The sequence below is a fragment of the Ictidomys tridecemlineatus genome, chromosome 3 (assembly GCF_052094955.1).
Source record: "Ictidomys tridecemlineatus isolate mIctTri1 chromosome 3, mIctTri1.hap1, whole genome shotgun sequence".
Classification (NCBI taxonomy): domain Eukaryota; kingdom Metazoa; phylum Chordata; class Mammalia; order Rodentia; family Sciuridae; genus Ictidomys; species Ictidomys tridecemlineatus.
Window position 1 is genome coordinate 139226584 of NC_135479.1, and position 16081 is coordinate 139242664.

Consider the following 16081-nt stretch of genomic DNA (forward strand, 5'->3'; position numbering starts at 1 on the left):
ATTTTGACATTTCTCTCAAAGCCTTGATGGCATTCTAAAGACAGTTGAGAGTGAAATTCCTCCCCAGCTGAGGAGAATTTCAGCAGTAATGGGCTCAGGTGGAGCCAGGGAGAGAAGTACTAAGGGGGCTGGACTGTGATGTGGTGGCTCTGAGGACTGCTATTGGATTCCCATCTCATGACAGAAGGCTGTGTTTTCTATATTCCTTACAACTGGCTCCTTGAAGTGAAAGAGGGAGGGTAGGCATTATATTTGTGTAAAATGTTCTGTGGAAATTAGTTATTTCAACGTCAAGATTTCTAGTCTTTTACATTTTATCTTTTTATGGAAAATGTTAGTTTTAAAGTGTGCCTCTATGTTGTTTTACTATTTTATCTTTCTAACTTTAAAAAATATATTTCGTTGTAGATGGACACAATACCTTTATTTTATGTAGTTATTTTTTCTGTGGTGCTGAGGCGTGAACCCAGGACCTCACACATGGTAAGCAAGCGCTCTACCACTGAGCTACACCCATAGCCCCTGTTATACTATTTTATATCTGGGCACACAGAGATTTTCTTCATAGACCTGCTATTTTGCTAGATATACTTTTTTTTTTTTTTTTGGCACTGTGGATTGAACCCAAAGACACTTAACTACTGAGCCACATTCCCAGCCCTCTTTCTTATTTTTTATTTTGAGACAGGGTCTCGCTAAGTTTTTAAGGCTGGCTTTGAACCTGGAATCCTCCTGTCTCAGTCTCTCAAGTTGCTGGGTTACAGGCATGCACTGTTGCATCCAGCTGCTAGTTATACTTTTAAATAAGTTCATGCTATGGCAAAGAAAAATGTTTCACCTTTTTTTTCACTACATGATTTTTGTAAGTGTGAAAGTATGGCTTTCTTTAGAACAAGAGAAATAACTTAGTTTTGGTTAAAAATTAAGGAATTCTGAGTAGTGTACCAGTTAGAATATTTGAAAATATTTGTTTTAAAATCTCAGTCATGAACAATATCTCTGCATATTTCCACACAGTCTATAACTGAAGCTCTTCCTGCACCTCTTGGTGATGCGACTGTGGGCAGTGGTGCCAAGAGAAAGAACACAAATTTGACCGATGAGGAGATTGTGGCGAAAATAAGTTATGTTATCTACTTTTCATATTATTTATGAATTAACATTTCTTAAAACATTTGACCCATGTCTGGGGATAGAGCTCAGTAGCAGAGCACTTGCCTGGTGTGTGCAAGGCCCTAGGGCCTTCCACAGCACTGCAAAAAAAAAAAAAAAAAAAAAGACACAGTTGAATTGAAATATATACCTTTTATTTTAGCTTAAGGCAGAAAGACTGTTTCTTATAGGAGTAATTGCTTCAATTCAAATGTAGTGAGCTGGGCATGGTGGCATATGAATATAATCCCAGCAATTTAGGAGACTGAGGCAGAAGATTTCAAATTCAAGGTCAGTCTAGGTGACAGTGAGACTCTGTCTCAAAATAAGATATAAAGGGCTGGGCATATAGCTCAGGGGTAAAGTGCCCCTAGATTCAACCCCCAGTACCACCCTCAAAAAGTGAAGGCAAAATATTATTCATTTTGTTTGCTATTGCATTTGAAGTCAGTCCCTTCGGGAGCAATACTATTTCCTATGAGCCAAATGTAAAGGGTATGAACGTGGTCATAGTTGGAAACCTTATGAAAGGAGGTTTGTATATATTTGTCCAGACCTATAGCTTTTCAAAATAGAAACATTTAGTCATAAAATATATTCCAAGGAAAAACATATTTTCCAGGTCTCTTTAAAATCACTTAATATCGCAGTGGCCTGAATCAAGCATTATAAATAATGTAAACAGTTCCAGGAAGGAGGTAACAATAATGTCTGATAACAAGCCCCCATGACTATAGTTATAAAGAACAATGTGATGTAAAAGCTCAAGGAAAAATACTTTAGAGATGGGTGTTATAAGCACTTACGTATTCAACGTTTTTTTGTTCTGGATTCCTCAGTATTTTCCAATATAAAACTGCTTTAACTGTGACATCCTAGGGATATTTGTATATAGGGCTGCTGCTTTAAAAAATAAACTAAAATAGTTTACTGTGACTATTCATTTGTGACCTTTAGTTATCACATCCCCTGTCTTTATGCCCTTAGCTTCTTGGCTTGAATCTTAGTAGTTAACTTGAGATTGAATATCTACATAAAATTATTTATGAGTTTCCTTATATGGCCCTGTCTTCGTTTATCTTGAGGTAGTGAAATTTTTTTTTTTATTATTGTTGGTTGTTCAAAACATTACATAGCACGAGAAGAAGACCAACATTAAACAAGGATGAGAGGTGGGAGGGAAAGGGAGAGAGAAGGGAAATTGCATGGAAATGGAAGGAGACCCTCAGGGTTATACAAAATTACATACAAGAGGAAGTGAGGGGAAAGGGAAAAATAATACAAGGGGGAGGAATGAATTACAGTAGAGGTAGTGAAATTTTAATGTGATTTTCTTATATTTTGACTTACTGGTCATAAGAATTCACACTAGGATTTTATATCCAACCTCCTAATTTTACCATTTCGTCGTCATTATTTTGAACATTGCTAAAACAGACATATGATTATTCCATAGTAGAGTAATGTCTGTAGTAGGAGGTGGTTTCCTAAATATATTGAAAGAAGATATCCTGGAATAATCAGAAAAGTCAGTTAGGATTATTCATTTGACTATCACTTATTTATTATTACTGATAGTTGTTTCATAATTTATCATTAGTATATAATACATGCAGTGAGGAAGAAAAGTAGAGTGCAGAATTTCCCATGAATTGCTAAGTTTTTGTTTGTTTTTGATCCTAGGGATTGAACCCAGGGGTGCTTTACCACTGAGCTTCACCCCAATCCTTTTCAGTTTTTTTGTTTGGAGACAGGGTCTCACTGAGTTTCCAAGACTGGTCTCCAGCTTGTGATTCTTTTGCCTCAGCTCCTGGTTATTTGGGATTTCAAGCATGTGCCACCATACTCTGCTGGAATTGCCATTTGGAAAGCTGTACATCCTGAGAATCCCCTTAATTCTCAGGCAGACTAGAACATTCAATTGTTCTGAAATGTCATGATGTTTGAGAAAGTGATTAGTTAGGAGTCCCAACCTAATGGAGAGTATGTGTCTTCTTGTTTCGAACACACTTTTGCTTTTCTTACGTTTCTTCAGAGTTTTGTTTGGAACCATTTATTGTTGAAACTTGTTGTGTTTGAAAATGACTGTTTTAAAATCAGTAGAGTTTATTAAAAGGAATCATGATACTAAAATTAATTTGTTTTTAAAATTCTTGACTGAAAGAATTCAATGTTGTTTTTGTTTAACAAGAAACTATGGTGAGCATCGGTGACCCTAAAACAAAATATACAAGATATGAAAAAATTGGACAAGGGTAAGTGTTTATGATTGTATTGTTATAATATTCACTACTTACTGGGTATTCAGCATGAGCTCTCTTCCCTCCCCACCAAGGACATTGAACACTTACTGTATTCTATGAGTGGTACCTTAGGGGATTTGTGTAAATACATAATGCAATTGTTCAAAAACCTTACATGTTAGCAATGACTTTACATCATTGTTTCTTCTTGAATGTTATTTCTCATAGATGGTAAGGTGTTATTAAATGGAAAAGTTGCCCATGACATATTTAAAAGCCAACTTTATTGCAGGATTATAGGCCATCAAAACTCTTGACTTGGGGCTGGGTATGAAGTTCAGAGTAGAGCATGTGTCTGAATTACATGAGATCCTGGCTTTTGTCCCTGGCATTGCAAAAACAAAAGCAAAGCAAAGCAAAGCAAAAACCCACACATTGATCTGGGCTTGCTGGTGCACACCTATAATCCCAGCAACTCAGGAGGCTGAGTTAGGAGGATGGCAAGTTTTCAGCCAGCCTCAGCAATTTAGTTAAAACCTAAGATACAAAGGGCTGGGGAGTTAGCTCAGTGGTAAGGTACCCCTAGGGTTCAATCCCCAGTAGTAAATAAATAAATAAAACCCCAAAATGTTTTTGAATCCTATTATTGAGTATTAGTCTTTGAGTCTGCCACTCTAATTCAGTAATTTGTTTTTAAACTATGCTAAGCTCTTTCCTTTATTGCTTGAGAGCAAATGAACATCTTGAATTTTTATTGTTACTAATCTCTAGAAAATGTTCTGTGAACTTAGAAAGAATAGTAGGATTTAGAATGAGAATTTTTGGAAACATCCTTAATTTCTTTTTTAACAACTAAATTCAGTTCAGCACTGATTTTAATAATAATAAAAGTTGAAAATCCCCTTAATATTTTAAGCATGATAATATGTTGAATAATTAATAACGAGTGAATAAGAATCATGCCTATGTATGTAGATAGGTATCAGAAATCCAGGTGAATTATTTATTAGTTTGTTTGTGATCCTGGGAATTGAACCCAGAGGCGCTTCACCACTGAGCTAGTTTCCCAGCCCCTTTACAGGTGTGTGCCACCATGCCCAGTCAGATGAATTTTTAAAAGCAAATTGTAGAGAAATACCTGAACATTAACTTCATAATTGAAAGTATAGGAAAGCGCTTGGAAAGTTGCACATCAAATACAGCATGAACACCCAATGCAGGTTCCCTGAGATGGAGGGAGAACGCTGCAGGCAAGGGCACACCAGAAACTTCCAGGTGCACTTGATTGTTTCTTAAGCAGGGAGCTGTCAGAATGAGTGTCTGTTATTCACTCTTTTCTTTATCTTTTCCCCTATATTTTTGTAGGTCTGAAATATTTCAAATCAAAGTTTTGGCTACAAGGATTGTCTCCTCTTTTCCCTTTCCTTTTCCTGTTTTTAAGATGCTACATCTAAAAATTAACCGTGAGAAGGGTAAAGTTCTTGGCTATTATAAATGGCAGTGATTTAGAAATCTGAATTCTGACTGTGTCTTGTTTCCCCTAGGTTTTCTGGTACGGTTTTTATTGCTATTGATGTGGCTCTGGGGCAAAAGGTAGCAACTTTTTCATACTTCTAGATGTTCTATTAGCATTTTGTTTAGGAGAAAAACTAGATAAAGCTCAGCATAATCAATAGGAATATACTTTTTAATTGGATATATGTTGCAAGAATTCATCTATAAACATTATGCATCATATGTGCATGTGTGCATATGTATATGTATATGCATACACATGTAGGTGTATGTTTGTGTGTGTGTTTTGTGTATGCATAAAGATATTTGAGTGTCACTGATGTTTCAAAACAATAACCACTAATTTTCTTAATCTGATAACAGCTATTTAACAAAAACAAAATGATCTAGGAAGCATAATATTTAATAATAAAACTTTAGAAAAATATGCTTAAACTTATGGAGAATTTTTAAAAAAGAATCTATTTAATTTTATAGCCATTCTCACATGAGGGTGAACAAAGAAGGAATTATGTCATAAATAAGCAAATATTTTTTAAAAAGGTTTTCCCAGGTTGGAGTGAAAAGAGGGTTAATTCCTGGCACTGGACTGATCTTAGGTTGGTTAATCAACTTCAAAATAATTCTGAACATATTTAGGGTTCAGGTAGTATAAAACACTGTGCATAGTCAGTGTGCAAGTGAAAATACTAATTATTTGTCAGTTGTAATCTCACTATGTAATATCACGTGTTACTATAAATTAGTGACTGGTTGGTGTTTGTTACTTTCTAAGAGAACTAGGAAAACCATTTTTTTTTTCAATTCTGTTTCCATTATAGGTTGCGATTAAGCAAATTGATTTAAAGAAACACCCACAGAAGGAACTGATCCTTAATGAACTTTTGGTGATGAAAAAACTAAAGAATCCCAATATAATTCACTTCTTGGACAGGTAAATATGTTTGAAGTTCTTTTAAACATTAGGATAAAAATATGGAAATTTATATAGTCTGGTGGTTCAATGGAGGCTAGCCACTTTGAAGTGTCAATAGTGAAGAGTAAACTTAAAAGAGAAAGAGGAGAGGTGAAACTAGCCTACTCCAAGTTAGAAGGATATTACTGTTACAAGGATATTACTTGGCAAGTGAGATAAGGCAGCTAAATGAAGCACATTGCAGATGATTTGTATATTCATGCAAATGGTCAGAAGCAAAATCATTTAAGAAATGGTCAGCTGGGATTCATGTCTTAATCCACAGAGCTGACCAGCAGTCAATTCTTAAACATTTAGATCAGTTTTTATTTCAAATGCTGTTCTTTGTGTACAAATTGTATATGTTTGTCAAAAGGTCATGTAGGCCATGTGTGTTGGTCCATGCCTGTAATCCCAGGGACTAGGGAGGCTGAGGTAGGAGGATCATGAGTTCAAAGCCAAAATTTAGCAAGGGCCTAAGCAACTCAGTGAGACCCTGTCTCTAAATAAAATACAAAATAGAGCTGGGGGTGTGGCTCAGTGGTTGTGTACCCTGAGCTCATTCCCTGGCACCCCCCCCCCCACCACCAAACAATAAAAAATTCATATAGATTAGCAATTGATGTTAAAAAAAGAAAAAAACAATGGAAAATTAAGTATACTATTAATTTTTTTTAAAGAGAGATAAATTTTTAAATATTTATTTATTTATTTTTTTAGTTTTCGGTGGACACAACATTTTTATTTTATTTTTATGTGGTGCTGAGAATCGAACCCAGCACACAGCATGCCAGGAGAGCACGTTACTGATTGAGCCATATCCCCAGCCCCCTATTAAATTTTTTAAAAACATTTATGAAATATATGAATGAAAGATAACTGGTAAAAAAATGATAATAGCAGTTGTATTAGAGGGTTACAGGTGATTTTCTTCCATATATAAATTTATTTATTTATTTATTTATTTATTTATTTATTTATTTATTTTTAACACTCTGGGGCAGTTTTATTTTTTAATTAAAAATTGGACTGCAAGTGTAGATCAATGGTGGAGCAGCGATCAGCATGCCTGAGGCCCTGGGTTCAACCCTCAGAACATGCACACATCACATACACATGCACAATTTAAAATTCAATTCCTTGACAGGTGCATTGGTACAAATCCCAGTGACTAGGGAGGCTGGCCTCAGCAACTTAGTGAGACTCCATCGCAAAATAAAAATGAAAAAGGGTTGGGGATGTAGCTTAGTGATAAAGTGCTCCTTTGTTAAATTCCCAGTACCAAAAATAAATATTTTAATTCCTTAAGCCCAATATCCATATTTCAGGGGCTCAATAGCCAGATGTGGCTAGAGAAAACAATTGCAAATGTACAATATTTCCATTATCTGGTTGTATGGCACAGCCCTGCAAGGGGCTTACAGAGTGGTCAGTCTTTGGGCTCTGGATTCCCACAAGGTCTGGGTTCAAATCCTTTATGGTTATTTCACAGCTGTAAAATTTGGCCAAGTAATTGACAATTCTTTGAGCCTCAGCTATAGAAGTAAGGAATTATACCATTGCTCCTCCTTAAGAGTTTTGGCAAGCATTCAAAGAGATAGCAGATATGAGGGACTTTGCTTGAAGGCATATTAAATTCTCAAAAGTCAGAAGCTTCAGTGTCTTAATAGGCCCAAATCCTGGATTCTGATTTCTCAGGGCTCCATCCAGAGTCAGCCTCTTCCTTGGGAAGTTGTTAGTCCTTCTCCAGCCTCTGCCTGGAGTATGCCTGGAAGTGCAGCTGTTTCTTCTTTTGTCTTTCTGTCTTCTCAGTCTTTGGGCACAGAGCTGCATCATCAACCTTTCGCTTGTTTGCGAGCTGCGTTAGGAGACGCTAGATCAGATTCTCTGAGTATTTCCTTCCAGAGCATCAATTTTCTCCACTGGGCGGGCGCAAGGACCTCCTCTTCTTGTACTGGCCGGCGATCGGCGGGGGCGGCTGGGGTCTCAGCCCTTCCATTTCAGCTTTTCAGCTTCCCCGGTAGCTCGGGAGCGGCTCCAGCCTTAGAAACGCCGCCGGCCCCGGTTCCGGCTTCCCGGCTCTGCCTCCACGGAGCCCGGAGCTGCAGCGGCTCCTCCCGGGGCCTCTATAAATTTATTTAGGATGGAAAAATGATAATATATTTTGAGACTTCAGCCCGAATCATGGGGTCTGGGGGTCTACATTCATGGAAATAAATTTTTAGGTACATTTCTCTGCTTTTTAAAATAATATTTCAAGTCAGCATGGAATGTTAGTTAAGATAAGCCATAGGCATTGTAATCGTTATAATTTGACTTCAGATGCTGATTCTGTCACTTTCTATGTGATCTTAGATGAGTTACTTCACCACTCTAAGCCTCTGTCTCTGTATCTGCAAAACAAAACCAAGAATCCTTATGTGATAGGATTATTTTGTTTGGAAAACTCCAAAATATACACCAAGACTGCTATTATGGGCAAACTATGACTTAAAAATAATAATGAATATCATAATGGCCCCTGGACTTTTTTGTGCTGTTACATAGTAACTTTCCAGTGTTTTTCTTGGCTCTCAAACTATCAGCTCTGTAGTTTTATTATTATGGCGCTTAACATTTGAACTGTTGAACAAAGAGTGTCATATGTTTAAAAAAATAAAAGGTATGTTTTGTATGTTCTCTTTTTAGTTACCTGGTCGGAGATGACTTGTTTGTAGTGAGTACCTTGACGGTGGACCACTCACTGATGTTGTATCCGAAACCTGCATGGATGAGGCGCAGATTGCTGCTGTGTGCAGAGAGGTGAGTTTGCTTTCTTTGAGATAAAGCAGAGTGATGTGTGGTCAGTAAGAGATGAATTAAAGGAAAGTTTTTCTGCACAGGGAATTTTGGTTGTACACATCCTCTACAAGTTATCCCATACTGTTTCATCTCAGGTGAGCATTTCAGTCCTTCATGTGTAGGATACATTGGGAATGGGTTTAGGCCCTTTTTTAATTTTTTTTTTTTTTTGTGTGTGTGTGGAATTGGGATTGAATCCAGGGATGCTCCACCACTGAGCTACATCCCCAGTCCTTTTTATTTATTTATTTATTTTGAGACAATCTCAAAAGTTGCCTAGCTTGGCCTTGAACTTGTGATCCTCCTACTTCCACCTCTGGTGTAGCTGTGGTTACACGCATGCCTGGTTAAGGTCTTTGAAGAATTAAATTCACCTGCAATCTCCTTATAGTCATCATGATAATTTATCATCCAGACAGTGCACTTTTGAGAACAAAGTGGGGTGCTTTTTAAAAATATACCACTCAGCCAGGTGTAGTGGTAGAAGCCTGTAATCCCAGTGACTCAGGAGGCTGAGACAGGAGGATTTGCAAGTTCAAAGTCAACCTCAGCAATTTAGGGAGGCCCTAAGCAACTTAGTGAGACCCTGTCTCAAATGAAAGTGTAAAATGGCTGGAGATGTAGCACAGTGGTAAAGTCTCTCCAGATTAAATCTCCAGTGTCCCTTTTCTGGCACCCACCCCTACCCGCACCTCCGCCCTCCCAAAATAAATTGGGAACTAGAACTGTCATAGACAAACAAGGCACATTTACCTTTAATATCAGTAAGTCTGCCTCTGGCTTTATTGAGCTCACGGAAGGTGAAGGAACTGGTGGTTTCTTTATGTTTTTTAATGAATTTCTTTTTGCTGAAGCTAGTAAAATTTTCCAAATTGCCTAAGTCTAAGCCAAAAACAAGTTCCATCTGTTTCTCCATAACTTGTTCTGTAGAGGAGACTGGGGATAATTGTTTGCTTATTGTCACTGAAACTGATACTACTTTGTCCTGAGGTCACAGGATCATTGTCATAAATGACAAAATTGTAAAAGTTTATGATGGACTATAGTGTAAAACATAGTGAATTATAAACTTTGTATAATATTTTCATTAAGGTAACATTCTTTGAAAATTTAATTCTGAGTTGTATTAAGTACTGAAGTACTTAAAGGAAGGAAATCAGAACTCTTTCATAGTTCTGAATATCACATCCCTTTAAAAAGTTTATTTGGTCACTAGAAATCTAATCACATCTTAAGAATTTATCTATTTATACTTAATTGTTTTTCTCAATTTTTCATAGTTGATATTAAAATCTATTTTAGAAGTTCTAACTGTATTCACTTAGGTGTTCTTTTATGTGCCCCAAATTTAACTTGAGACTATAGTTTATTTCTACTTATTTGTATAAGTATTTTTCTGTGGCTTTAAAAAATCTTTCCAAGAATCTGATTAAATGCCTGGTAAATATAACATGATAATACCATTTATATGTTTTTTCTTTGTATAATAGTAAAATATTTTGAATGGTATTTTTACTGGTTACAAATAATGTACAGACTTTGTTGTTCTACTCTGATGGGAATGAGAATAAAAATACAACTAACTTTTCCCAAGTGTATAATTTATCTTATCAGATTGTATTCAAAAATCATGGAGCAAAGAAATTTTTTAAATCTCATTTTATTCTTGTTTTTAAGGAAGGGGGGGGGAATTTATCCTTACTTTTTAAAAAATATTTTTAATTGTAGATGGACACAATAATGTTATTTTATTTATTTGTTTTTAATTGTGGTGGTTATTTTGTTTCTTTGTTTCGGCTCTGGGGATCAGACCTAGGGCCTCAAACATGCTGAGCTCTACACTGAATTCTACCCCTAGCCATATAATTTCATGGTTGGTGTCAGGCTGTGGAGATAGCTTGACCTAAACTCTACCAGAGAAGAAATGAAGAGGACAGAACATTATATTGACGACCCCCCTCAATGCAACCAGACCACCCTCCATCTTGCCTGCTTCTCTCAGTGGCTCACATTGTTGAGACTTCTGAGTGCCTCAGGTTTCAAGTGCAAATAACCACAAGTTTATCCTCTACTGTGGAAATAATTTCTAAAGAATTTATGCTTGTTTACCAAGTGCTGTGTACTATTAGGCATTTAAACCTGAAAAGGCCTAGAAGGCAATATGGACTCATTCTTTATTTTATAAGAGACCATTGAAGACTAAGTTTTAAAAATCCATGGTAGAGACGGGGGATGTAGCTCAGTTTGCCTAGCATACACAGTGAACCAGGTTTGATTCACAGCACTGAAAAAGAAAAAAAAAAAAAAAGAAGAAAGAAAAGGAAAATAATCGGTGGTGGATGCGTTGGGCACAAGGCAGGTGTCCGCAGTCTTAGCTGCACAGGAAGCTGAGGTAGGAGGATTGTTTGAGGCCAGCTTGGGCAACATAGAAAGGCCTTGTCTTAAAAAAAAAAAAAAAAATCATTGGGAAAAAAAAGAGCTTAGTAAGACATTATTTAACAATGCCTCTAGATGAGATCAGAGTGTGGGAGGGGATCTTCTTACTAATTAAGGTATTATGTCTTCAGAACTTTGCATATGAGGGATGTTTTTCTTTATAAATGTTAAGTATTGCAGGGTCTTTGGCTGAAGACTACAGACAGCTCTCAGGCCACAACTTCTGCTATAATGACTCTGTGTGAGCTAGTGAATGGAACTTTCCAGGACTGTTTCATTGATACGTGTTTTCTTGTGTTCAGTGCTTACAGGCATTGGAGTTTTTACATGCCAATTATGTGATTCACCTCGACGTAAAAAGAGACAACGTACTTTTGGGGATGGAAGGATCCATCAAACTTAGTGAGTAACAAACGAAGGAAAAGCATTCATTGTTTATTTTTTATTATGCTTTCTTCCTTTTTAAATAAAAAACCCTTGTCTGTTAATATTTTTGAAAATTAAAATATGGAAGGGGCTAGAATCTAGTGGTAAAGACTGTGAGCTGGGAACTGAACTGGGTTTAAATAGCAGAGGTGCTACGATTTGCTCAGTTGTGTGTCTTTTCTCATTTATTCACTGAGGAAGATAATAGAACCAATCTCAGGATTTTTTTGGAGGTTAAACATGTAAAGGGCTAAGAAGCAGTACCTGGGTCTGTGCTAGTGTGGATGCTGCCTTAGAGATCAATGTGCATTTGTTTCCGCCGTCTGTTAGTTTTTCTCATGGTCCTCTTCAGCATTCTCTGAGTTTCACTCAGGATAGCCTTTCCAGGAGAGGGCTGTATGACCCTGACTCAGGGATGACAAGGAAAACATCCAACTTTCCCAATGTTCTTCAGAAGGAGACACAGCAGAGTCATGCAAAACAAAGTGAACCTCTTTCCCCTGTGTCCATGCATTTCTGGGTTTCTGCCATGCCCTCTGGAGGACTCAAGCAGAGCTTTTAAAGTACATCCTGTAAAAGTGACTCAATCAGGTCATCAAAATAAAAGATTCTACCTTTAAATTATCTTAGTGGGCAAGTTGGGAACAGATAATCACATACATTGTTGGTGGAGACATATGAAAATGGAATTAGATTTTTTTGGATCATGTTTTGTGGTGACTCTGCCACTTACTAGATGAATGATCTTAGGTGAATTAACTAAAAACATATATGCCTTGGTTCCCCTATTTGTAAATTAGAATAATTTAAATAGTAAGCATAGCTGGGGCTGGGTTTAGTGGAGCACGCTTGTACTACAGCGGTTTGGGAGGCTGAAGCAGGAGGATCACAAGTTCAAAGCCACCCTCAGCAGTTTAGCCAGGACTTCAAGCAACTTAGTGAGACTTTGTTTCAAAATGAAACATTTAAAAAACCTGGGGATGTGGCTCAGTGGTTAAGCACTAATACAAAATAAATAAATAAATAAATAAATAAAAAAAAAGGAAATTACCCAGAACAATTTTTTTAAAACTTACCCTATCTCAAAGGGTTATCATGAGGATTACATATTTTTACAAGATACTTGAATAGTACTTGAGTTTTATAAACATTCTTTTTTGCCGCAGTCCGGCTGCAGCAGAATAACCGGGGGGGGGGGGGGGGGGGGGGGTGATGAATAACTTCTGTAGATTGATACAGCAGGAGAGGGAGCATTTTATTGTAGGACAACAGAGCTATTTATACATTTTGCACAGCTTATCTTAATTAGCATAAACTAGATACATCAGCCAGCCAACCAATAAGGAATCTCCACACTTATGGCTCGCTTTTGTTACTTTTCAAACCACTCCCTCTGGCATTTTTCCAGGCACCATCCAGACTTGTTTACGAACTCTAACATTTCTCTGGCAAAATACCAGGTGTTATTTTTGACTTGTTTACACACCTTAACACTTTTTCATTATAAATATTATTTTATGTAACAGTTGCTCTTTTCAGTATTCACTCCTATAGAATTACTAAATGTATGCACCATAATTAGTAAAAGGATATTCTATGCAACATGGTAAAGAAAAACTAAAACTATCTTTAATGTCAAACAGTAAAGGAATAGTAATCTGGTATGTTAATACACCGTAATATATTATAGTTTTTAAAACAGGCAGATAAATGTATTAATACGGAAGGATCTCTTCTATAAACAGTTTACAAAATATCCTAGTTAGGTAAAACAAACCAAGCAGTTCATAACTTAATATTCACTCTTATGCAAATATCAAACAGTCTAAAGCTTACAGACCTGATACCCATAGTTACATATGTACTTGAATGGCTTTAACAATAGAAGGGAAGAAAAGATCATAAATTCTCATCTTGACCTTTCCACAAAATTAACATCAAGTACTGAAGTTTTCTGTTTCTTAGTTATAGTGGAGTTAGTTGGAGTAGATGAGGGCTAGTAAGTACCTTGTCAGTATAATTACACTCAAATGTGTTCGTTTTCTAAAGTCCCTGCTAACTTGTATGCTTAGTATAGCTTCTCTTTATTTCATTTAAAGTAGTTTCAGTGTCCTGATGTTTGCCTGATTCATTTCATTTGGGTTTGATGTCCACCTTCAGTGATTTTCTCCCCTTTTTGGATCTCTTTCAATTTTACTAAAACTTTTAGGATAAAATATGTATTACTGAGAATAAATGCCCACCTAATAATCTGCACTCTGTTGTAGGAAGAAGAAGCAAAAAGTGGCAGTATATAACATCACCAAAGTATTCTAATCCCAGTCTGGATAACCTTATTATTAAATTCTTTTAATAAAAATAAATAAGCCCAAATAGTCCAAATGCAATTATGTCATCTGAGGTGAACTCTTTAACAAAACCATATCTGGAAGCTATTAACTCTAGATGTTTTGTTTTTGTTTGTTTCTTAGCCGACTTTGGGTTTTGTGCTCATCTCACCTCTGAGCAGAATACATGCACTGGCATGCGTGGAACACCCTACTGGATGGCACCAGAAATGGTTATGGGGAAAGCTTATGGCCCTAAAATCGACATCTGGTCGCTAGGGATCATGGCCATTGAGATGCTGGAAGGAGAGCCTCCCTACATGAAAGAAGATCCCACACAGGTAAGACCAGTGTAACACCAGCTTCACTGTAAGAACAATACTTTCCCTTAAAGTGTAGTTGGAACTTCCCTTGTGTTGTTCATTGGCCAAGAATTTAGGATCAAAATTTGATAAAATCTAACCTCTGCCCTTACTTTGTATCTACAAGTCACACTGCTTCTGAGTTACAGAGCTGACCGTGTTAGCTAAAGAGTGTAGTTGTTTGTTAGTCGCTGTATGGTTTCCTCTTTGGGGTGTAAGTAAGCATGGACTCACCCTTCTACATAGTTGAAGTCTCCTAGGTATGTGCCTCTCTCTACACAGTGAAGGTACTTTACTTACCCATTAAGTTATCCACTTTGAACTTCAGTCTCTGATCCCCAAGGTCCAGAAAAGAGAAAAGCAAGATGACTCCTCTGAGAAAGCTGTATCACTGACAGTGTTCAAGCCATTTCCAAACAGAGTAGACTTTGAACAAGTAAATATTCTTGCAACTGAGGTGAATTTCAACCATCCTCCCATCTCCTTTACAATGACCATGTGTGGCCCAACTCCATTAGTAATTAAGGAAATACAAATCAGAACCACAGGGTACCTCTTTACACCTAATGTCAGACAATAATCAGTGCTGGTAAGAATGTGGGAAAATTGGAATTGTTGGCCAGGCAACAGCTGTAATCCCAGGGATTTGGGAGGCTGAGTTAGGAGGATTACAAGATTGAGGCCAGCCTGGGCAACTTCACCAAACTCTGAGTCAAAACAGAAAAACACCATGGATGTAATTTAGAGATAGAACACTTCTGAGTTCAATTCCTAGTACTATGGAAATTAAAATGAAAAAATGATTGGAACTCTCATATATTGCTGGTGGGAATGGAAAAGGTTGCACTGCTTTAGAAACAACTTCACAGTTCCTCAGAAAGTTAATATTGGGTTACCATATGACCTAGCAATTCTACTACTAGGTATATATCCAACAGAATTAAAAGCATATGTCCAAGGCTGGGATTGTGGATCTTGGTAGCATGCTTGTCTTGCATGCGTGGGGCACTGTGTCCGATCCTCAGCACCACATAAAAAAAAGAAAATTAAATAAAAGAAATTTTAAAAAAGCATCTGTCCATGGAGTGGGAAATGTAGCTCAATGGTAGAGTGCCCAGCAGGCCCTGGGTCAGTCCACAGCACTGCCAAAAGAAAAAAAAAAAAAGGCAATAAAAGCACATGTCTACACAAAACGTGCACAAAGTGTTCACAGCAGTGTTATTTAGAATAGGAAAAAGTGGAAACAACCCAATTATGTGTCATGTAATGAGCAGTAGAATATTATTTGGCCATAAAAGGGAAGGAAGTTCTGACACATGTACACATTGACCCTTGAAAGTATTATACTTAGGAAAACAGGCCAGAAAACAGAGGGAATTGGATTTGCATATTCTTTCCTGAATGTGTTTTGCCCCATTGCCAAAGAATCCAGTTGAAGTAAGCAGTTAAAATAGTTTTAATAGGAGATTTATTTAGAACACTTTTCAGAGCAATTTTCAAAACCCTTTCATTTCATATATTTATTTAGCCAATATTGAATTAAGTCCCTGCCTTGTGCTAGACACTGGTTTGAGTTGCTGCCTAGAGAACCCACAAAAATTCCTGCCCTGTAGAACCTACATTCTAGTGGAAGGAGAGAAACAAGAAGGGAAATCAGAATACTACATTAAGCAATGGACTCTTTAAGTGCTGGACTAGCAGGAGAGAGAGCGTCAGGGGTTTGTTTTTAAAAGGGTCCTTATGGAGGGCTTCACTGAGGTGACATTTGGACAGAGGATGTGAGAGTGGTGCTTATTTACCTAGGGAAGAGCATGGCAAGCAGAA

General features: G+C 37.0%; 2 protein-coding genes across 2 annotated transcripts in view; both read left to right on the top strand.

Annotated features, from left to right (window-relative positions):
* Positions 1-407: 407 nt before the first annotated feature.
* LOC144376370 (serine/threonine-protein kinase PAK 2-like) lies at positions 408-11544 on the top strand. Its single transcript, XM_078043905.1, has 6 exons — positions 408-483; positions 1018-3407; positions 4940-4988; positions 5732-5844; positions 8554-8667; positions 11445-11544. Exons 2-6 carry the CDS (start codon positions 3349-3351, stop codon positions 11482-11484), a joined length of 375 nt encoding a protein of 124 aa, XP_077900031.1. The 5' UTR covers positions 408-483; positions 1018-3348; the 3' UTR covers positions 11485-11544.
* A 2554-nt stretch (positions 11545-14098) lies between these two features.
* The window catches only part of LOC144376367 (palmitoyltransferase ZDHHC19-like), a 58301-nt gene continuing 56318 nt past the window's right edge, over positions 14099-16081 (top strand). Inside the window, exon 1 of the mRNA XM_078043902.1 lies at positions 14099-14236. The gene's annotated coding sequence lies outside the window, so the exon portion shown is untranslated. The remainder of the gene's footprint in view (positions 14237-16081) is intronic.